Genomic DNA, 24879 nt, shown 5'->3' with positions numbered 1-24879 from the left:
ATTTTGAAAAATATTTTTTTAGCTTTTCATAAGAAATTAAACTTACATTTTTTTTTTGTTGTTCAATAGTTTTTATTGAAGATTTTCTAAACAAACAAAACATTGCATTAAGAAAAACAGAAAACGCATGAATATCAACATCTTGCAGGAATAATAAGCAAGTGAATATCATATATAACATATTACAGAATGAAAGAAACATGTGAAAAACCAGGTTCATTTGTATACAGTATCATCGTGAGATAATATTTTGGACCATACCTTGTGAAAAGATGATTGCTTTTAAAACTATATTGTCCCACTGGAAAAACGTACATCTTTTGAATGCTTTTAATTTACGTTCTTTTATGAATCATTATACGGTACAGTACTGTTCTATTGTTACCCATTGAGACAATTTGATTGGTGGGATATAATTACATAATGAACAAATGAAATGCTCTATGAGAACAAAATATGGGAATCTTTGATGAACTTTGTTTTTTACGTTTCTTCAGGTCTTTGGAAACCTAGTGGGTAGCCAGTAAGTAGACCTCTTCCAAAGTCTCTCACCATTGCTGTTGGAAATCTCTTGGGACCTCTGTAGACAAGCAAAGAGAGAAGATGGTGGACAGTCTGTATGAGAATCTCCAGTACATGCTGAATGCATTGAACAGAACATTAATCAGTGTGCAGTGCCAGCATGGTCAAAGCGTCAACCAGACACAATCCACCAAAGGCCAAGCAAGCAGTAAGAATGACTATGCTTTCTTGTACATCCTCTTTGTGATGATCTTGTTTGCGATTACTGTGGGAAGTTTAATTCTGGGATACACCAGGTCAAGGAAGGTGGAGAAAAGGAGTGACCCCTACAATCAGTATATTAAGAATAAGCGGATATCTGTGATTTGAAGAAGAAAGGACTTTCACTGACTTGGCAAATATGTCAAGAGGAATCACATCATGGTATTCTAGAATGACTATTTCAGAACCGTGGTATCAAAGTCTGTTTTTGAAGCAATGGGTGTCTGTCAGACTCACCAGGGGATGAGTAATGGACATGATATCCAAAACAAAATACAGATTAAATTTTGAACGAGCAAAAATAGGTGTGTCCTGAAAAATGGAGTTCTCAAAAGTCGAACAAGAGAGAATGACATATCCCATGATTTTCGGCCAGTGGCGATAGCGATTTTAAAGCCACTGACCATATATGGAATGACTAGCTTAATCTGGGCACCAATATTGCATATACAGGTGCAAGGTAGTGCCTGGAAGTTATCTGGGTCTGGCTAATATTCAGGGCTGTACCTAGGTATAGGATTGCCTTTTCTGTGGTCCTATATGCCCAGTTGGCTATCTGAGTGCCAGCATTGAATTTCTGTGCTGCCCGGATATGTTCTATGTCTGCCCCAGCTTTTTTTCCCTAGATTGCCCTGGCACTAACCGGACAGTGTCACAGTGGTTTGCCTGGATATTCAGTGGTACAATGCAGGTATATGAAGTTGAATAGCCAGGTTGGACCCAGTTACCATGATATTTTTAACCAGGCAGGCTGCAGATTTAATGTGTTAATGATGTGCTAACCCCCCCTTTTATGAAGCTGTGTTAGGAATTCTATGAGCATTGGAGTTTTAACCGCCATGGCCAGCGATAAAAAACCCTAATGTGGCTTCATAAAAGGGGGGTGTGGGGGTAAATCTTTAATGCTGATTAAAACAATTAATCACGATTAATGTGATTACCTGATCTGCCCCTCTTGCACCAGAGCTGCCGCTTCTTTGGCTCTAGAAAGAGGCTGTGGTGTCAGCATCAGTGTGCACACTGCCGCTGGCTCTGTCTGACCCAGAAACAGGAAGTTACATCGAGCTCTAATGTAACTTCCTGTTTCTGGGTCAGACAGAGCCAGCAGCAGCACAGACATGCTGATGCTGACACCACAGCTTCTTTGGATGCACTGGGAAGGGGAAGGCCCACCATTCTGTGGAGGCAGGCCTGCCGGCCGGAGGAACTAAGCATACCTCTGGCAGGCATGCAAGAAATTGGTACGGGGGGATTGGGGGGGGGGGGTGGTGGGGGCATGTCTTCAGGAGGGAGTAGGCATCTTTGAAGGAGGGATGTTTCTGCTGGTGATCTTTGGGGAAAGGGGGGGGGTGCCGGCAGGAGGGAGTGGGAATCCCTCCTACCGAGGACATTCGGGGGATGGGGGTGCTGGCAGGAAGAACTGGGCACACCCAAGCCCAGCTTTGGACGAGCTTAAGCATCCCTAGGTGCCTCCCTGCACCCATGACAGACGCCTACAGTATAGGCGGCCTGCCTTGGGTTGTTTTTTTTAGAAAATGTGCATCCTGATTGGCTGGTTAGACAGTGGTAGAACGCCTCCCACTGCCTACAATTGGGACACCGTTTACAGACTATGCCCCTTAATGCTTGAGTGTTTGGAACACCATTGGTAGAGGACTACATCAAAGTGTACGCATTTAGCTATTAGCAAAGTCTGTTAAATTTCTGTTATTTTCCATAATAAAAGGTTCGTTTAACAAAATACTGCTAGATTTTTTGCATAAAATGTCTTTTTATTAATGTATCATTGCTGAGTGTGAAAACATAAAAGCTATAGCTATAATATCCGTTAAGCAAAAAATAGCAAATTTGGGGGTCCTTTTATTAAGGTGCCCATAGAATATAATGGATGCCTTGGCATTTAGAGCACGCTAAATCAGTTAGCACACCTTAATTAAAGGACCCCTTTACCAAAAATGGAGGTTTATGTAATTAATGGCTTTGAGGGACCTCAGGAGAGGCTTTAAACATTTTGTAATAATTATTTTCTGATCAAGCACAATCAAATTCATGGGGAAAAAAACCCCCTTAAATTTGAACAGTTTTTCTGGACAACCCTAGTGCTCAGCCTTTAGAGACCCCTTGGCTTTCATGTTTTTCATTGCATCTGGATGGTGTTGAATGCTTTATTCGATGGTGTAACAAGATTTTCCCGGCATTATGTTGTCACAGAAAACCGAGGGGCTGATGTATTAACTAAGCTGTGCGTTAGAACTTTGTGCAGAGTTTCGATGCACAGTTTCCTCGCGTGCACATCAGAAAAATGTTTTACTCCTTTTTTATTTTTCTCTACTGTTCTCCCAGGGGAGCTCATAATGGTTTACAAGACTTTATTCAGTTACCCAAGCATTTTTCCCTGTCTGTCCCAGTGGGCTCACAATCTATCTAATATGCCTGGAGCAATGGGGGGATTAAGTGACTTACCCAAGGTCGCAAGGAGCAGTGGGGGTTTGAACCCCCCAACCTTAGGGTGCTGAGGCTGCAGCTTTAACCACTGCGCCACTCTAGAAATCAAAATGTAGTGAAAGTGAGCCAAGGACAATCAAGCCACTGTGACATCGCTGATGAGGTTGGCTCTTATTGGTGGAATGAGGCATTATGACATCACAATACCAGCTCTAGCTAACAGAGACAGAAATTTTTCACACTATTTATTTAATTTTCTTTTTTTTTTTTTAATTCTTTATTCATTTTATAACTTACATCAAGTGTACAGTAAATATCAAACAATTATAATACAACATCACTTGAAAAATCTTTAATATCATACACCACCTCCCAAATTCATATATAACTAATATATACCACCTGAAAATAATCTCTTATGACATTCATATATATATTCTTAATGGAAAACCAAGAAACCCCCCACCACCCCAAATCCACATGTGTATTAATTTTCTATACCATTCTTCCAGGGGAGCTCATAACGGTTTACATGAATTAATTTTGGTACTAAAGCATTTTTTCTGTCTGTCCTGGTGGGCTCACAATCTATCTAATGTATCTGGAGCAATGGGGGCTGGAGTTTTAAGTGACTTGCCCAGGGTCACTAGGAGTAACGTGGATTTGAACCCACAACCACAGAGTGCTGAGGCTGTAGCTTTAACCACTGCACCACACTCTCCCTATGACAGGTGAACTATTGTGGTGGTAAAAATAATGTACATGACAGAAAAATGAAAGTGTGCAAAAGTCACTACATGTAAAGAATAATAGGCCTGGATTTCAACTCAATATTAATAAATTTGTTTGCATATCCAAATGGAACTCTGCTCAGAGACACGAAGGCTGATCTCTCCGCCTCATCACCCAATCATTGCAGTGTTCAATGCAAAGTTACTCCAGGTAGCATACTAGTGAATTATGGCATTGCTAGCCACTACAGCTATGCTAGGACTTCCTTCAAATAGTTTAATGAAGCAAAAAGTATTACAACTTAGCTTTGAATAAATGACTGGCTCCGACGTGCCACGTTTCGGTATTGCGTCAGGGAACCGACAAACAAATACAGTTTAGAACTGGAGGCGAAGACGCTTCATCCGCCAGCGCAGTGTCTCAGAGACATTTGTCTTTCTGGTGCTTTTCTTTTCAGTTGTTTTCGAATTCTCCGAGGAAATTATAAAATGCTACTGTTTTCGTAGACTGAGCGCTGTTCTCCGCAGTGTCTTCAAGTGCTGAAAAGGCGCAGGGGGTGGAAAAGAAGAGGAGCGAGGGAATAGCGCTGCGTCTTTCAGGAAAGGCACTGATCGCGCCACGCTCGGTCTACGCAGTACCGAAACGTGGCACGTCGGAACCAGTCATTTATTCAAAGCTAAGTTGTAATACTTTTTGCTTCATTAAATTATTTGAAAGAAGTCCTAGCGGTGTCAGGTCAAAAGCGCGCCGGGACAAAGGCGCGCCCAGACAATTGAGCGCAGCGCGGAGGCGCGCGCCGCTCAAAATTAATGTTTTTAGGGCTCCGACAGGGGGCATGGGGGGAAACCCCCCACTTTACTTAATAGACATTGCGCCGCGTTGTGGGGGGTTGTAACCCCCCATATTTTACTGAAAATTTTACTTTTTCCCTGTTTTTAGGGAAAAAGTTAAGTTTACAGTAAAATGTGGAGGGTTACAACCCCCCAAACCCCCCATAACGCCGGCGCGATGTCTATTAAGTAAAGTGGGGGGTTCCCCAACAAAAACCCCTGTCGGAGCCCCTAAAAACAGTAATTTTGAGCAGCGTACACCTCCGCACTGCGCTCAATTGTCTGGGCGCGCCTTTGTCTTTCGCGCCGTTGTCTGTGAACCAGTCCTAGCATAGCTGTAGTGGCTAGCAATGCAATAATTCACAAGTATGCTACCTGGAGTAACTTTGCATTGAACACTGCAATGATTGGGTGGTGAGGCGGAGAGATCAGCCTTCGTGTCTCTGAGCAGAGTTCCATTTGGATATGCAAACAAATGTATGAATAGTGACTTTTTTGAGAAATACAGATACCTCTTTAGTCACTCAACAATAATAATTTAGTAGTTGAGTTCATTACCCCTCTAGTGATTTTTTGACTAAATTGTTAATTATGAGCGCCAATTGAGCCTTGTAATTAACCCTCCGCCCTTTTATGAAGCCACGTTAAGCTTTTTTCATCACCAGCTGTGGCGTTTTTAGCTCCGAAGCTCCTAGGAATTCCATGAGCATCGGAGCTTTTACTGCTACGGCTGGCAATACAAAAGCCTAATGCGGCTTCATAAAAGGTGTGTGTGTAGGGGGGGGGAGGGGGTGTAAGTTAGGTGGCATTTGAGGGCCCGTGCACAGTCGGATAACCTGGAGTGGTCTGGGGGTGGAGTCAAAGCAGACCTAGAAGTTATCAGGGCACCGCAGTCACCCAGTCCTGGCATGCGGTCCTAACTATGCCCATTTAGCTTTCTGAGTATGGCATTGAATATCGACCATACCTGGATAACTTGTGCACGCTGTCCAATAGCGCCAGATAAGTGGCGGAAAACTCTACCTTTGCGATCAAGAATGTTGACCGAGAGCTTATCTGTCCATCCTGCACAGAACTGTTTATCCATCCACTGATCTTTCCCTGTCAGCACAGTATCTGCTACAAATGTGTCATGAAGACTCGTTCACTGATGTATGTTCAGATACATCTGCCCTTGTGAGCCCTCGAATTAAGGTTCTTTCTCCAAGTGCTGAAAGATATGAGAGAATAGACCGACTTATTAGATCAGGCATTCTATTCTATAGAACTAAATATTGTGTGCTCATTGCTGATAGCAATCAAGATGTCATAATTGACAATTTTGACTTTGCAGTCTATGGCCCAGAAATATCAAAGAAGAGACAAGTGAATTTAATCATGTACTTTTAATGGGTCTAACTAATGGGCAGACTGGATGGACTGTTCAGGTCTTTATCTGCAGTCATTTACCATTTATCCTCTTTCCAACAGTGGCCAACCCAGGTCCCAAGTACCTGGCAGAAACCCAAAGAGTAGCAACATTCCAGAGCTGAGATTGTGATGTCATAATGCCTCATTCCACCAATGCCTAAGAGCCAACCTCAGCAGTGATGTCACAATGGCTTGATTAGATGGAACTTCAGCATTTGGAACCTAGGACAATACAAGACTTTACAGTTTACGATGCAGAAATATCAAAGAAGAGACAAGTGAATTTAATCATGTATTTTTAATGGGTCTAACTAATGGGCAGATTGGAGGGACCTTTCGGGTCTTTATCTGCTGCCATTTACTATGGCCCTCTTTTACAAAGGTGTGCTAAGCGTTTTAGCGCACGATAAATCGATGTGTGTGCTAACTGCTAACGCGTCCATAGGCTAACATGCATGCATTAGCATTTAGTGCGTGCTATTTACCGTGCGCTAAAAAGCGTGGCGCACCTTAGTAAAAGAGGGGGTATGTTACTATGTTAGCACTAAATATTCGCTTACAGAAACACTGACCCCCTCTTTTACTAAGGTGCGCTATGCTTTTTAGCGCATGGTAAATAGCGCGCTAAAACGCATAGCGCACCTTTGTAAAAGGTCTGAACATCGTCCCCTGTGTGTTTCAACGTATGGTTTAGCTTCTAAATTGTGCCCAGTGCATTGTTGTGTATTTTGAAAGGCAATAAGCTAAGCAAAAAAGCGAAAGGGGAAGTTTTTAAAAATGCCATTCAAACATGTTTTTTGGTGGGGTTTTTTGTTTTTTTTTTTTGCATTGGGAACAATTACTGACTGCTGCCCTTTGGCTCACTGTTTGTCCATCTCCTGTGGTCACCCTCAACCCTTACTACATCTGACACTAACACTGGATGGGGAAAATCCAGACCAAACTGCCAAGCTGAAAAATAACTCAGCTTATTATCCTCCTCTTGTACCAAGCCACACTAGCAGCTGCTGAATGGAAAAAGCCCTTTAAATCCCTATGGGCTTCGGGGCAGCTAGTGCGGCTCCTGAGTGTGGCATTAGTAATACTTAGCAAAAAAAAAAAAAAGGAAAAGATAAGTTTTCCTGATGATCGGCAGGCGGCTGCTTCGGGGCTTCGCCTGCCGGCTCCGCACATGTGTGAAACTCGCTTTCCAGCATCTGGCAGGGCGGGATTGCAGCCGACTTCCGCAAAACTAATTTGCTTGCAAAGTTGGTCGTACAATGATGGCCGTTTTAAAATTGGCCTACGGCTAGACTGCGGGAGTGGGCGATTCCGATCCTCGAGAGCCACAGGCAGGTCAGGTTTTCAGGATATCCACAACAAATATATATGAGATGGATTTGCATGCACTGCCTCCTTGAGATATTTATTGTGGATATCCTGAAAACCTGACCTGCCTGTGGCTCGGGAAGACCGGAATTGCCTACCCCTAAGCTAGAACAACCATTTTTAGTGCATCCAGGCCAGAGTCCCATAAAGTAGCAAGATTCCATACTCTTTAACCTGGGGGGTAAGTAGTGGCATTCCCCAGGCCTACTTTAACAGTTACATGGACTTTTCCTCCAGGAATTTGTCTAAACCTTTTTAAAACCCAGCTACCCTAACTTCTTTTACCACATACTCTGGCAGTGAGTTTCAGAGCTTAACTATACATTGCATGAAAAAAATATGTTCTCTGAGCACCTTCCTATGACACAATCTGTTTTCACAAGCACAGCCAAAGATTCAAATGGTTCGTGGTTAGCTTTAATAGGTACTCGACGTAATACAATCTTTTCAGTAACCGCCCCCACGATTTGGAATTCTCTTCCTATATATATATATACGATCTGAACACAATTTACAGAAATTTAAAAATAGTTTAAAATGTTTCTTTTTTAAAGATGCCTACAATCGACTATTCGTTTCAAGTCCAGTTACTCTTGATTTTTCCCGTCCCAATGTCCTTTCCTTTGCTGTATCTTTTCTTAATAAATATTGTAGTTCTCCCCCCTTTTTCCTATTGTGTCCTTGTAGATTAATAACAAAAAAACCCCCCCAAAAAAACCAAACCCCCGAAGTATGTTAAGATTGTTAGTCTCTGTGTACTTTTGTTAATGTTTTAATTATTATTGTACAACGCTTAGTATTTTGGATAGGCGTTTAATCAAATAATCAAAAAAACTTGAAACTTACCAAGTTTCCAAGTTTATTTAAAATTTGTTATACCGCTTATCATAATTCTAAGCAGTGTACAGACCTCATAAAAATAGGATCATCCATACAATTATAATCAGTTGGCCAAGAAACAAGAGAGTAGCGGGAGAACTCCATTAAATCAATAGGCCAGCAAGACGGTTAGGGATGAAACAGTAGGAAATGGGAGTCCTGTCTGAGATAGTCCGTTGGAGAAAAAGATATACTAAGTAAGAACATAAGAACATAAGTAGTCGCCTCCGCCAGGGCAGACCAGAGGTCCATCCCGCCCAGCGGTCCGCTCACGCGGCGGCCCATCAGGCATATTGCCTGAGCAGCAGTCCCTGACTAATTTTATACCTACCTCTACATTTATCTCTAAACCTTCCACTGCTCTTATCTGTACCCCTCAATCCCTTTGTCCTCCAGGAACCTATCCAGGTCTTCCTTGAAACCCTGTACTGTGCTATTTCCTATCACGGCTTCCGGAAGGGTGTTCCATGTGTCCACCACCCTCTGTGTGAAAAAGAATTTCCTTGCGTTTGTTCTAAACCTGTCCCCCTTCAATTTCATCGAGTGGCCCCTTGTTTTTGTGGTTTCTTTCAAATTGAAAAATCTGTCCTTGTCAACCTTTTCGATGCCCCTCAGGATCTTGAAGGTCTCTATCATGTCTCCTCTGAGTCTCCGCTTCTCCAGGGAGAACAGCCCCAGCTTTTTCAGTCTGTCAGTGTATGTAAGGTTTTCCATACCCTTAATCAGTTTAGTTGCTCTTCTCTGGACTCCCTCAAGCATTGCCATGTCCTTTTTGAGGTACGGCGACCAGTACTGTACACAGTATTCCAGATGGGGGCGCACCATAGCCCGGTACAGTGGCAGGATGACTTCCTTCGTTCTGGTCGAGATACCCTTCTTAATGATACCTAGCATTTGGTTTGCTTTCCTCGAGGCTGTGGCGCACTGTGCCGACGCCTTCAATGTCGTGTCTACCATCACTCCCAGGTCTCTTTCCAGCTTACTGACCCCTAGCATTGTTCCCCCCATTTTGTAAGTGAACATCGGGTTCCTTCTCCCTACATGCATGACCTTGCACTTCCCCACGTTGAAGCTCATTTGCCACTTTTTTGCCCATTCTTCCAAAAAAGTGGCAAATGAGCTACTACTGCCTTTCCTCAGAGATAACAAAGTGGTTTACAATACTGTACATATAAAGCTCAGAAAATAAGATCATGAAATCTGGGAAGGCATTGAAGATCCATCTCAAGTTTGCACACACAAAAGACCTGACCTGTACATTTTTTTTGAAAATCAGTGTTATTGGGCTACTGTAGGTCTGTTGAAAGCGAGATGTTTTAAGTCGAAATCTAAACTCTAGGATGGGCTCGGGGTGGAATTGGGTCACCCTCTGTCATTCCGGCTGTGAGTCATGCTGGACTGATGCAAGACCTCAGCTCTCATCAGAAAGAAGGGAGATAAACAGTAGGTCTTTCTCCAGCTCAGACTATCCTTTTCAGCAGACTGAATCAAGCCCTTTTACCAAAAGAAAAAAAAAAAAAAAAAAAAATCACACTCACAAAATTGAGAGTGCTGGAAAGGGCACAAATACATCATTATTCATGAAAAAGTTGACTGATCACATACTAGGGTCTAATATTAATATGTATAATATACAGTTAACTGGTTACAATTTGACATAGCTATCCTTAGAGTGCAAGTTTTATCCTAATTTGACATAAGGAAAGTTACACTGTATGAATATGATACAAGCTATTCTTATGTAACACGTACTGGTTCTGGTACCAATAAACAGTTCTTTGTAGTCTTATCGGTCGAGGGTAGGGGTTTAGGTGAAGAGGTATGTTTTTATTGCTTTTCTAAAGCTGAGGAGTCCTTTGGGGGATCTGATCAAGGACAGTCGATTCCAGTGGCTCAGTCTGCAGTTGAAGGGCATAACCAGGGGGGCGTTTTGAGGCGTATTTCATCCTGAAAATTCAGGTCTTTAAACATCCATTGGTCCAGTAAAAATATCATTCCTGACCTTGTTTCCATCTACCTGTATTTATTGGCCGTGAGCTAACATGAACACTCAAAATTCTAGAAGTGCCTCTTCCCTAGGCTGGTCATGGCGTGGCTGCACTTTTTTTCTTTTTTTTTAATTTTAATTTTTACCTTTATCTTTATTCATTTCAATTCTTTGTATGTTCATCAACATCATTTCAAATAAGCAATGTCTTAAATCTTTACAAAGAAAAAAAATGTCCAATTAACAAAATATTTAACATTGCTCCCTTGTTAGTCCACAATATATGAGGGAGATAGCTTTAAAAAGTTGGAAAATCGTGAATTATTATCAAATCTTCATAAGGAAACTAAATAGCGTACCTGATTGCTAACCTAGTACTAAATTTTTGAGCCTTCCTCCTGGGATTTAGCGGGGGGTACCTGCAGAAATCAAATCTTTACCCATTATAAACCTTGAAAGCTGTGATGACTCAAAGAAAATATATTTAACTCCTTGAAACTTAACAAAACATTTACATGGAAACCTAAGTATAAAAGTACCCCCAGGTTTTAAGACCTGAGATCTCTAAAGGAGAAATATGGCTGCACTTTTCAAGGCTGGATTGTTCCCCTGATGAGCCAAATTTTTTGGTGAAACAAGGTCGCTTGTTGGGAAGTTTTGAAAGACATGACAGCGCTGGAGCTCAGAGTCGTCGTTTTCGGCTGAGTCCTTGAACCTGCTTCTGTTTGACTTTGTCCTTTTTCTTAAACCTTTCAGTTATGCGAGGGAGGAGTGTTTTTTTTTTGCCAGTTTATTTTGTACCTGTTGGTTCACACTGCTACGTTAATCTGAGGCTTTTCCTCCCTCTTATTTTGGATGCATGCTGGGTTTTGAAAAGGGGAGTCACTCTGTGTCACGGGCTCACATCATTACAGATTTCTATGAACATATGTTATGTTGATGTCCTCATAAAGATTTGTTAACACAAGACTTTTTCCCCCCACATTTCTCCCTACTTCTCAGTGGCTTTGTCGCCCTTGAGAGAACCCAGCAAAGAGGGCCACTTAGGAGGTACTTCCTGCGCTTGCAGTTCTTCCAAAATTGGAAGGGTTGAGGAGGTGGTGGTGGTGGTAGCATGTACAATGCTGCTTCAGCACCTCCCGATCTCATTCTTGAATTCTCTAGTGCGGCCTGTGGCCACGTCTTACGATAAAAGCCATGTGATCTCTTAAGCTGGCTTTATGACAACTGCAGACCTGCCAAGTCTCCCACTTTTCCAGCTTTTCTGGGCTTTCTCATGCACTCCCACTGAGTGGCCTCCCAGGGCTAGATGCACGAAAGTCTCCAATTGTCTGATTGTCGTGAAACCAGTTTGACTGTGACCGATCAAATTTGCCGACCCTATGCACAAAATGCCCCAACGTGTGGTTTTCAATGTGGTTGTACATTTTCTGATTCTGGCATGCAAATGAGGTCATTAATATTAAAACCAGCCATCCGATCGATGGCCTAACCTTGCATGCCAGAATCAGATTTTTACTGGCCAGACTTTATGGTAGATATCCTGCAAACAGGATGGTTGGATAGGCTGGAGTGAGCTTGGACGGCAACTTCAGGAGTTGGAACCTAGGACAATACCAGGTGGACTTTAGTCTATGACCCAGAAATATCAAAGAAGACACAAGTTAATTTAATCATGTACTTTTAATGGGTCTAACTTATGGGCAGACTGGATGGACCGTTCAGGTCTTTATCTGCCATCATTTACTATGTTTCCTGGTAGAAACCCAAAGAGTAGCAACATTCCAGAGCTGAGATTGTGATGTCATAATGCCTCATTCCACCAATAAGAGCCAACCTCAGCAGTGATGTCACAATGGCTTGATTAGACGGCAACTTCAGCATTTGGAACCTAAGACAATACCAGGTGGATTTTACAGTCTATGACCCAGAAATATAAAAGAAGACACAAGTTAATTTAATCATGTACTTTAATGGGTCTAACTAATGGGCCGATTGGATGGACCATTCATTTACTATGTTACTACGTTACTATGTATTGGCGGGGGCGCCGGCACCTCTAATCCACTCTGTCCCCCCCACTTCTCCCCCGCCACGCGCCCACCTTCAATTCACCCCAACCTGCTCCTCGTGCCAGCCTTGGCGCTCCCCTATGACATCACTTCCTGGTCCTGTGACTAGGAAGTGACATCAGAAGGAGAGCCGACACCTGCTGCTCATGCCGGGGAAGCTAAACAGGTACAGGGGAAGGGAAGAGGAGCATGTGCGGCAGGGGGCTGCCACTGCCCTGGGCCCCTCCCACTCCCACCCTAGATATGCCACTGGGAAGTGAGACTGTTAGGAGCTGCTAAAGAAAAAATTGACGGAGCAGAAGAGGGGGCCACGGAAGGTAGCAGTCCTGCACATGCTCAGTAAGCCAAAAGGCCAAAAGGAGAGCACCGACACACAGGATCAGGCTAGAGTAGGGTGACCAGATGTCAGCTTTTCAAAACCCGGCACTTTGTCTGGGTTTTGAAAAGCCTCCCCCGAAATTGTGTTGGGCATCCACACATGCGTGGATGCCACGCGCATGTGCGTGTGACATCATCATGTCAGATCCGCGCATGCGTGGATGCCCTCCAGCCCAACCAGAGCAAGCATCAGGGGCGGGATTAGGGGTGGGGATGTCCCTGGGGCAGGATTAGAGGTGGGGGTGGCCCGGGGGCAGGATTAGAGGTGGGGGTGGCCCGGGGGCGGGTCTAGGGGATCCAGATTTTACAAATGTAAAATTTGGCAACCCTAGGCCAGAGACTTCACCATAAAGTATGCCTGCATATCTCCTGCTTGTCTCCGGAAAAAAGACTTTACAGAGCATGCACGAAGAATGCTTAATATGCACTGCCTGCCCCTTATCAGCAGATGATATTCTTTTCAAACATCAGCCCCTCCCTACTTCTGATATCCATCTGCACGCACCCTGTATGATACCTCCTCAATTTCCACAAGTGCTCTCTCCACCTCTTCAATTGGTCACTGACTAGTTCTGAGGGGCACTCCCTCCAGCCCCCACCTCCTTGGGCAAAAGGATGTTATAGGGTTTTATCTTCTCTTCCTTTTCTAAGCGTTCTTAACTCGCAGGCAGTTCAGTCTATTTGCTGACATTGCTAAGTCCGCTATGCTTACCAAACCTCAGCAAATGGGAAATCAACAACCAAGTCGTTATCTAAGCCTACATTTGTGGGGTATGATCCACTGCTGACCTCAGATGCTTCAGTCTTTGATGCTGCTTCAGAGCAAGGATGCACAAGTCCAGTCCTAGAGGGCCATAACAGGTCAGGTTTTCAGGATATCCCGAATGAATCTGCACTGTCAGGGGTAGATTAGAATGTTCAATACATGTTAGCATCCCTCGGGCTGAGATGTGCACCCCAGTTTATAGTCACTCAGCGTGCCATGCCACTAGTATGTGACCTTCAAAAGTTATAATGGGAATATTCAGATGGTGTGCTGGCCCCCATTACTTGGACAGTGTGCATTGTTTTTTCATCTCTGTATCAGTGGCGTAGCCAGCCCTGCAATTTAGGGGTGAGGGGATCAGGGGTGGACTAGGAGGTGCACTGTATTCCTCTCTCCCAACTCCCACTGTATTCCTTTGCTGGCGTGGATGCTGAGTCCCATCAATGAAATTACACTTCTGGTAACTTCCTTTCTCCTAGGACAAGCAGGATGAGTCAGCCACATTTGGGTGTTGTCCCAACAGCTCCCAATTTGTGGATAAGCTCTCCAATAGCTCAGAGAGATTTTTTTTTTTTCCTCTGAGCATGTGCAGTGCCCGGGCCCCACTGGGCATGCCCGAGCCCTACCCATTTCCCCCTGCTTCCCCCTAATCCCCAGTCTTTAGTCTTTGCCCGTTCCCATCGGTCGGATTTTCTACAGCTCTCCATTACAACTTTTCTACCATCAAGACTTTTTCTACTTACCATCTTGAAGATGCCAGAAACATCAAAGTAATGTCCGGGATGCAGAAAAAGGATGAGTACACTGGATCCTCATGAATTGTGCATTCGCTGCCTGGTGCTTGCATTGTGCCCGCCTGTCTCCACATGCACGCAAGCTAAGGAAGAGGGCACTGAGAGACTTCATGAAGAGAAGTGAGGCCCAAGAATCTTCCTCCAGCAGCCATCCTCATCGGAATGCAGCAGCGGGAGATCCACAAGCTACAGCAGTAAGGAGCCTCCAGGATGCCCTGGCTCAGCTAATCCCCCCGCCTGCACTTGGCCCGGCAGAGAAATCTCTCCCAGAGTCCCTGCATGCTGCCGCGTACAGCCAGCCCCTGCAGGCATATCAGAACATCTGTTTTTCATGTGGCACTAAAAACGTACCTGTTTGAAAAGGCCTTTTCTTTAAATTGATTTTCTAAGCAATAAGAGCACACAGAGGTACAGCGTTGGAGCACCAGGATATGAGAGGTAGGTGCCTTTGAATGATTGGCTCTTTCCTTTTATTAATGGAATTCTGTTTCTAATTTTTTTATGTTAGATGTTTTAGTCCTAGCGTCTAGCAACTTCATGAACATCATCAAGATTTTGTGGCAGAATACAGAAGTAATTTCCGGGCCTTCCTTCTGCGCAATACATATTCAATGTAGTCGCATCAAACGCGATCCTGCCCCTCCAACACTGTCCGTCTGCTGCCGCCCAGATGGGTGGTACATCGTTAGTCTGACATCTCTGCTGAAACCTGTCCGCCTTGGGAGGCCCTGCTGGAAGTGAAACTACCGACGGCGCAGCTTTCAGCATCACAGATACGAAGAAGCCCCAGTGGTGGGGTTACCAGAGGTCCGGATTTCCCCGGACAGCTTTTCAAAACTGGGCACTTTGTCTGGGTTTTGAAAAGCTTCCAGCTAGCAGTGACATTGGAACGGCATCTGTGATGTCACACCAGCGTATGCACAGATGCCCTCCTGACAAGTGACTAGGTTGAGGAGGCGGGGCTAGGGGTGGAACAGGGTGTGACTCAGGCGGAACGTGGGATCTCTTATGGAGAGGAAGAGATAATGATTACTGCAGATGGCCAGACTGGATGGGCCATTTGGCCTTTATCTGCCATCATGTTTCTTTGTTTCTGTAACCAAAAAGCTCTATGACCTCACAATGCAGGTGTAAAGAGCCTTAGCCTATAGGAAGAGGAGATGCAAATGTTAAGAGCCTTAGCCAATAGGGAGAGGAGGAGATAGTAGATGTTGAGGATGGGCCATTTGGCCTTTATCTGCCATCATGTTTCTCTAAATATAAAGCTCTATGACCTCACAATGCAGGTGTAAAGAGCCTTAGCCAATAGGGAGAGGAGATGCAAATGTTAAGAGCCTTAGCCAATAGGGAGAGGAGGAGATAGTGGATGCTCTGGATGGGCCATTTGGCCTTTATCTGCCATCAGGTTTCTATAACCATAAAGCTCTATGACCTCACAATGCAGGTGTAAAGAGCCTTAGCCTATAGGAAGAGGTGATGCAAATATTAAGAGCTTTAGCCAATAGGGAGAGGAGGAGATAGTGGTTACTTGAATGGGCAGACTAGATGGGCCATTTGGTTTCTATGCTTAAATGGTTAAACAAAGGAGAATCAGGGACAGGGATCTGAAATCGGAGTCATTTGGTAACTTTAATCATAAGAAGCTTCTAATGATTAGTCACAAAGTGTATTATGTTTGTTCAATATGAAGAAACAATCTTAAATTTTGGTTTTGTTTGTTAGCTTTTCTTTCTTTTTTTTTTAGTTCAATAATTTTATTGAATATTATAAGAAATATACAGAAAGCAGTTCAAACACACAGAATCTGAATAAGAAACATTGGTGTAGAAAAAGTCCATATCTACAATTATTAGCATACAACCAGATTAGCAAACAGAATCCAGGGTATGTGGAACTGCTAATAGAAGATATATGAAAGGCAGAAAAGCAGGGAGAGTGAAATAAGAGAGAGGTAAAGAAAGAGAAAGAGAGAGATAGATAGATAGAGAGGCAGAAGTGTCTACGAGGCAGAATGAACATATGAATCTAAGAATGACCAAGGTGATTTATTTCGCACCAAGTTTGTGGAGAATCGAGAAATCATGTTCTTCTCATATGCATAAGATTCAAATTTGTGGTACATGCTCAGAGAGTTCCACCAAAAGGTGTAGTCAAGTAGCGAGGATGATTTCCAGTTTTTCAGAATATGCATAAGAGCTGTTACAAACATGGTGTCAATGAGTTTAGGTGGACAGTTTGATTGTGCGAAACAAGGGTGTTGAGAACGAAGAATTACAATGTCCATGGAAATCTCTTCTGAACACTTAGTAATAGATTTTATGGTGTCCCAAATACGAGTCCAGAAGGAATGAACCATAGTGCAATGAAAAAGCATGTGATCAAGAGTAGCTTTTCTATGCACCAAATATCAGGCAACAACTGACATGATCTTATTTCTCTGTTGTGTTGCTTATAGAGGCTGTTGGTGCCCCCTGCTGACCACTCTTGTCATGCACAAGAAAGTTCCATAGTAAAGCACTGCAGTTGCAAGCCCAATCTCCAGGTAACCATCAAAAATGACACGAGGATGATCCCTTTTTTATTGGACCAACTTGATACATTTTTCACTAACTTTTGAAAGCCAAAACCGCCTTCATCAGGTGGACAGGGTCCCTGTGTTGGAAGGGGGAGGAACAGGGCAGTGCTTTTAATGTGAGCACGTGGTCAAAAACAAACGACATCAAGGCAACTCTCATACATTCAGATATCAAAAGGTATTTTCTCAGTTCCTAGTGATCTCAGAGTATAAGATTTACCCGAGGCAATGGAGAGTCAAGTGACTTCCCAAAAATCAGGAGGAGCCACTGTGGTATTTGAACGAAGCTTCTCTGGTTCGTAGCCCACTGCTTTAACCCTTAGGCTACTCTTCCACTTTTCAAATTAGTGTAGACCAGTGTTCTTCAACCTTTTGACACCTATGGACTGACGGAAATAAAATAATTATTTTGTGGACTGGCACCGGTCTGCGGACCGGCGGTTGAAGAACACTGGGCTAAGTTGTGGGCCAGACCCCGCCCATCTCTGCCCAATCTCCGCCCCCATAATAGTACTAATTGTAACACCATTTTTTCCATTTTTCATATATATATATACACACACACACACACACACACAATATAATCTTAACAACACATTATGGTTAACCACAAAATTAAAAACTACACAAAGCACACTGTATGCTTCTCAACAAAACCGACTGAATTATGTAAGAATTAAGCTCACCAACAAATTGGAAGCTTATTCTTAAACATCCCACTCCCTATTAAGTCCAGTTAGTGCTAGGCTTTGTAGATGGTTTTGTTGAGTATTCATTGATTTAATAGGCATTAATAACAGTGATTGTGTTTCAGAGTCACGTACATATGACATTACGTAACGTAGAGAATAGAGTTAAAATGGCGGAGAGCTTGTTCTGTACTTTTGGCTCGAGGGTGCTAGCAGCGGTTTATGCGTTTGAAATGATAAAAACTGTAAATAACCCAGCTGAGTTGTGTGGTGGTTTTTTTTATATTTTTATGTTTATAGTGTTGTTAGATTTTATAGAAATATATGTGAGCGATTTGGGTACTGTTATGGTAATGTGCAATAAGGGGGGGGGGGGGGGGTTTGTATTTGAAACAAGTTTAAACTTCATGTTTTGAACTATTTGTATGTAGTTATATGTTGTAGTCCATGCAGCAACCACAACCTCCTCCGATGAAGGTCTTTTGACTGAAACGCTCATGTCAAAGTAGAGCGTTGGGCAGTTGTAGTCTAGAAAGCCAACGTTGGACCAACAGTTTGCAGATGAAGATAAGTGTTGCTGTTTCAAAAGTTTTAAGCCATGGAATTAAATGGTAGAAATCGTTATTTATGGGGCAATTAAATCTATGAAACATGACACTGCACATCACTGAATTAGAGGGATTTTTATCAATTAGAATGAAAAAAAAGATAAAAACTAACTAAGGGAAGGGAAGGAGGCTATGATATAAATGATTATTTGAAAACTGAACAGAATGTGGACTTGGGATAACGTATGCACTGAAATCTGTTTACATTGTATGATATACCATCCTCCTAGTTTATCATCTGAGGGTCTAGTAATTGGGTGTATGTTTTGTAGAAACAGAATAGTAGCTCAATTAGATCATGAAATATTTATAAGAAAGAGAATTTGAAGGTATACATTTTTACCTTTTTTAAGTGACATAAAGTAATCTAAGAACTATCCTTCAGCCCCATGCATTGCAGTTATTTCGTTTTGGGCAGAATTTTGATTGAAAAGGACCCGTGTTTCGTTTTTGGGAAACCCAAAGAGTAGCAACATTCCAGAGCTGACATTGTGATGTCATTCCACCAATGCCTAAGAGCCAACCTCAGCAGTGATGTCACAATGGCTTGATTGTCCTATACTTGGCTCACATAAGAATTGCTATACTGGGACAGACCAAAGGTCCATCAAGCCCAGTATCCTGTTTCTAACAGTGGTCAAGCCAGGTCACAAGTACCTGACAGAAACCCCAAGAGAAGCAACATTACAGAGCTGAGATTGTGATGTCACAATGCCTCATTCCACCAATTGCCTAAGAGCCAACCTCAGCAGTGATGTCACAATGGCTTGATTGTCCTATACTTGGCTCACATAAGAATTGCTATACTGGGACAGACCAAAGGTCCATCAAACCCAGTATCCTGTTTCCAACTGTGGCTGCCCCAGGTCCCAAGTACCTGGCAGAAACCCAAAGAGTAGTAAAATTCCAGAGCTGAGATTGTGATGTCATAATGCCTCATTCCACCAATGCCTAAGAGCCAACCTCAGCAGTGATGTCACAATGGCTGGTTTGTCCTATACTCGGCTCACATAAGAACATAAGAGCAGCCGTACTGGGACAGGCCGAAGGTCCATTAAGACCAGTACCCTGTTTTCAACAGTGGCCAACACAGGTCCCACATAGATCTCAAGTAGTATAACAGATTCTTTGTTTTATTTTTATTAACATAACACATAACATAACATTGTATTTCTATAACGCATAACCTTAAGTATTGTACATCAGAGCCCTGTATGATGTACAATAGAGTAAAAAAGCTGAAACATGACAGTTTATAGTTACAAAGGGGTAATTTTATAATTGCATAGATTTATATCAATTCAAGAAAGTGCAGCCACTAATAAGGATATGAGAAATATGGGCACCAGCTCCATGTTGGCATTTGCAGGTAAAATAGCTCTGATATAGAATAGAGCAGGTCAGCGTTAACCTCACTTTAGGTGTGAACACTTAGGCCATGTCAAAGGCTAGTATAATAATTGTACTTAAAGTTGGCAACTGTGCATATAATCAATTTATTTGCTTAATTTGATTTTTTTTGTATCCCGTTCTCCCTAGCAAGCTCAGAATGGATTACAGGTTAACATACGTAATATACAGTTAACTGGTTACAAAATGCCATAGCTATATACTGCAAAATTCCTCTATGTTCTAGGTGGAACGTGACCTGAGGAAGAAGGTTTTAGCCTCCAAAAACTTGTCAAAAATATATTGTTAGTCCAATAAAAAGGTACGACCTTATATCCTTTGAGGGTGTTTTTTTAAATTCTTTATTCATTTTCAACATTTTCAATAAGTGCAATACAAATTAAATACATTTTATATTTAAGACATCACTTAATACTCTTTCAAGAAACAAATCAATCTATATCCCTCCCCCCACCCTATCCCATAAATTTTTAATTTAATAATCAAATCTTCAAAAAGCTCATTATGATATACATTTCATATCCATAAGAGATAATAAGCACTAATAAATAAACCAATACATTAATTTTACAAGAATTCAGAGAATCATTTAAAAATAAATCCACCCTCCCTCCCTCCCCCTGGATGTGCACATAATATATCAATGAAAATCAAATCTACAATAGATCAACAAAAGACCTCAATGGACCCCATATTAGCTTGAAAATGTTTATATTCCCAAACGATTCTGCAATTATTTTTTCATATCTTTGAGGGGGTTTTTTCCCCCCAATCTTTGAAGTGGATTAGCATGGCAGTCACATGACGGTATCCGAATAATTTGAGGGGTCCCTGCTCTTCTTTTTCTGCTGGAGAACATTGATTCCCCCCTCTTTTTTTTTTACAAAGTCATGGTAGAGGCTGCCGCTTGGCAAATGCTGCCACGTCCATTAAATCCCTATGGGGGTCGGAGCAATTACCGCAGCAGCTGCCGCTACATAGAAACATAGAAGATGACGGCAGAAAAGGGCTATAGCCCATCAAGTCTGCCCACCCTACTGACCTATCCTCTTAAGTCTATACCTAGCGACCGATATTCCAGTTCGACCCTCGTAGGGATCCCACATAGGTCCCTGCAGCTTTGTAAACTATGACCTTTGTGAACTATTGTTTAAAAGAGCTCTGGTCATTTTCAGTGCTCAAAAAGATGTAAGGCTGAGTGCCAACATGTTCCGGCTCATTTACTCAGCTCTGTAAATGTTTGTTCCACTCCACTTTGGAGACTGAGATAAAACAGACCTGTAATAATGCAGTCTGGCCCAGGAGGAGACGAGAGGAGAGGTCGTTTGGCAGGCACTGTGACTTTACCTCCTGGAAATGGCTAAAAACAGCTCTTGGCTCTGGACTGAACGTGACCTTGCAGCCTCATGGTGTGATCAGAGAATGATCATGTGGGGATGGTGGATGATGAGTGATGATCAACATAGGATTACCTTTGTCCGTAAGCACAAACTTTGCATGTCAGAGCCACTTTTTCAGAGGGAACAGCTGGGTGTAAGGGTAAGGAGAGGGTACAATACGAGGTGCTGCCCAAAAGTTCAGGGAATTCAATTGTAAAAAAAAAAATTGCTTATCGAAATTCCTAGTTTCTACCATCTCCTTTGAAGTAGTCCCTTTGAGAATGTATACAGCGATCCCAGTGTTTTCCCCATGAGTCCATGCATCTATGGAAGTCATCTTGGGTGAGTGCCTTGAGGACCTCCTGTGATCCTGCCTGGATCTCTTAAATCATGTTAAAACAGTGCCCTTTCAGTCGTAATTTTATTTTGGGGAATAGGAAAAAAATCACAGGGGGCAAGCTCAAGCGAATGGGGCTACGATCTGCAAGACATAGTCTCACAAACTTTTGTTATGGTTTCCGGTGTTGTGCTGGTTGACGGTCGTCCAGAAGGGTCATCATCGTGGACAGATGTTCGTCCATCCTTGAAGCGTTTGCATCAAAGAAAGGTTTTGCTTTGGCACATGGCATCATCTCCAAAGGCTTCCTGGAGCATACGATTGGTTTCTGCAGCAGTTTTTCTAAGTCTGAAACACAATTTGAGGCAAATTCTTTGCTCAGTAAATTCCGTCATATCGAAATCCGCCGAGTCACTAAAACAGCTGCACGCCCATTGGCACACTGATTCACAAAGCACACTGTTAGACACCTCTAGCGGCGGAAGGGCATACTATATCCAGTTTGCACGCGCTGTTCACATTCCCAAAACTTTTGGGTAGCACCTCATACAGTGAGATATACGGCATGCATTTTGGAGGTCTGGATTACCTACACCCACATTGGTGACTTGATCTAATGATTCCGGTATCTTGTGTACAGCAGATATTGTTTACAGTATTTAAAATGTTTTGATTTTCTTCTGAAAATATGTTCTCATCGATAAAGATTTCTTCTCCAGTGAACACAATATTACTAATAAAGTGGTTCACTTTGAAATTCCTTCCCAAGAGGTCTCTAAAAATGTGGTTAAATCCAAACTGTCTGGGGAGCACAGACTATCCAGCTCTCCTTTTTGATTTTCTGTGATCAGGTGTACTGGTGGTGGTCCACCCCAGGCGCCGTCTTGGTGGGGGTGCAGGCACCTGTCCTCCTCTCCACCTCCCCGTTCCTTCCCCACCTGCATGCTGCTTCCCTTCCCCCGCACCTGTGCAACATTCCAAGCGCGAGCAGCAACCCCCAGCGTGCTGTCGTTCCAGCATCAGCTCTTGCTCTGTCAATTCCTGGACCCTTGACTAGAAAGTGATGTCAGAGGAAGAGCCGATGCTGGTGCAACGGCAGCTTGGGGGATGCTGCTCGTGTCAGGAAGGGAAGGGAAGTGGCAGGGGGAGGTGGGGAAGGAGAGTGTGGAGGTGGGGGAGGGGGGACGGAGAAGAGGGCAGGGGAGGGGCACCACCACTCCGGGCCCCTCTCACCCTCGCTATGCCACTGTATCCAAGAGTAGCTTGGGCAACTCAATTGCATCATAAGACATTCCTTCAGCTTAAACCTCGTTTTTTTGTCTTTGGAGGAACCTTTTTTGCCTGAAATGCCTGATCACTTATAAGAAACAATCATTCATTTTTAAACATCCTGTCCAACTTGATACTTTTCTTGCATCTAAGTCTTCTCCTTTACCCCCCCCCCCCCCCCACACACATTTTATGAAGCCATGTTAGGCTTTTTTATCGCTGGCCCTGGCGGTATTTGCTCCGACGCTCATAGGATTCCTATAAGTTAACTTGCATCTTAGCTCAGTAAGCATTTCTATAGCAAGTGTTAATTTTTGCAGTGTGAAAGTAATTTTGATATTAATATCCTGAACGGCACTCTGGGGGTATGGGTTGCTTAGAAGTAAGTTTCTTTTAGAATACTCCCTTTCTAGTGAGGCTAGTGAGCTGATTTAGGGTAGGGAATTGTATACTGCCTTTTTGTGGCTTTGGCATTTCAAAGCTGAGGGCACTGGAGGATTAAGTGACTTGCCCAGGGTCACAAAGAGCAGCACTGAGATTTGATCCCTCAACCTCTGGGTGCAGAGGCAGCAGCTCAACCAGTGCATCCCAAGCCCTCCATTTTGAAGAGGCAGGAGGGAGTTAAAACTGGTCTTACTTGCAAGGAAATATTTTGTACATTGTTCCATATTTTGCCTCTGTTCCACCAATCCACCCTGTAGGACATGTGTTGAATTCATATGTTGCACATATGTTTATCTGATCCCTGTCTGAGTTTCTTAGAAACTGATGAGGTCCTAGTTTTTAGGAGGGGGGTTGTTTTGTCGATTTTTTACATGAATGTGTTGAAGGAGACCAACTCTGTGCTACAGGGTAAAACACTGGAAGAAAAGTGGGAGAAAGATTTTATTTTTCTGAGCTAAGAAGCATTTCTATTTCATAAGGCAGCTTATAGACCACATTAACAGCTGACTGAAGAAAATCAAGAAGGAGGGCTGGATAGTCTGTGCTCCCCAGACAATTTGGATTTAACAAAATTTTTAGAGACCTCTTGGGAAGGAATTTCAAAGTGAACCACTTTATTAGTAATATTGTGTTCACTGGAGAAGAAATCTTTATTGATGAGAACATATTTTCAGAAGAAAATCAAGTTTTAAATAAACATTAAATATCTCTTGTTCATGAGATACACACACAACTTTAATTCAAGGTGGGAAATAGCAACATTAGACTGATGTGCATTTGCTGTACTGCACCTTTGTGACAAATTTAAATGAAGACTGAAGAAATGGGAATGGAAAGTAAAAAGCTGCAGGACTTAGGCTACAAATCAACAGAATGTATGGTATCAAATATTGAAAAGAATCGTTTTCTTTATCAGCTGGACTTGCGTGTTCCGTGCAGTGCAAATTTGGAGGTAGGGAAGATCTGAGAGCAATTCCAAAGTTGGGGTGCAGGGACATTCCCCAGCCCATGTGATGCATAGGCTGAGTCGGCAGTCATTACTCTCGTCTGCTATCTGCTGCATAGATACAGCTATGTGGTCAGGTTTCAGGTCTCCTGCCAGGCAGTGCTGGAAAGTTCATGATCCAAATTAAGTCTGCTGTAGGCCTTACTGCATCCAGATCAATGAGAAACGTCAGTGTGTCAGCAGAAATAACCTGCTGAAACTGCACAAAATCTTTGGCATCTGTGCACAGGATCCTGGTTCAACATCAAGGAAGTACAAACACACCCACTGACAAAACTTGCACGGGACAAGCAGGAACAGCTAAGGGGCAATATACGTGTAAAACCTTTTAGCCCAGTCTATCCCATAATTCAATTATTGATCATTCTCTTAATGGTAGTTGCTGTTTCAACCTAGTTCATATTTTCAATTCATAAATACAATAACAAAACAACTACAAACAATCCAAAACACAGCACTACGACTCATCTACTCATTGAAGAAACATGACCACATTACAGAAGCATATCTCAAATCGCACTGGCTTCCAATCCCAGCAAGAATACAATTCAAATTTTACTGCCTACTATTTAAGACTTTATACGGAGACAGTCCAAGCTACCTGAAGAACCGTCTCATCCACAACACCTCAACCAGACATAGGAAAACTCACACCCCATTCTCATACCCCCCAATTAAGGAAATCAAACAGAAAAAACTATATGATGGCCTCCTGGCC

At 42.9% G+C, this 24879-nt stretch overlaps 1 protein-coding gene across 1 annotated transcript; it reads left to right on the top strand.

Moving 5' to 3' along the window:
- The first annotated feature begins 603 nt into the window (after positions 1–603).
- On the top strand, positions 604–891 carry KCNE3 (potassium voltage-gated channel subfamily E regulatory subunit 3). The gene has a single exon (XM_033948562.1). It carries the CDS (start codon positions 604–606, stop codon positions 889–891), a length of 288 nt encoding a protein of 95 aa, XP_033804453.1.
- The last annotated feature ends 23988 nt before the right edge of the window (positions 892–24879 follow it).

The sequence above is a fragment of the Geotrypetes seraphini genome, chromosome 6, assembly GCF_902459505.1.
Source record: "Geotrypetes seraphini chromosome 6, aGeoSer1.1, whole genome shotgun sequence".
NCBI classification, from domain to species: Eukaryota; Metazoa; Chordata; class Amphibia; order Gymnophiona; family Dermophiidae; genus Geotrypetes; species Geotrypetes seraphini.
Note: the sequence above shows the minus strand (reverse complement) of the source record. Positions and strands in the feature narration are given on the sequence as shown.

Excerpts from the sequence above, each read along its gene's own strand:
- KCNE3 (XM_033948562.1), top strand. The coding sequence starts at position 604 with ATGGTGGACAGTCTGTATGAGAATCTCCAGTACATGCTGAATGCATTG.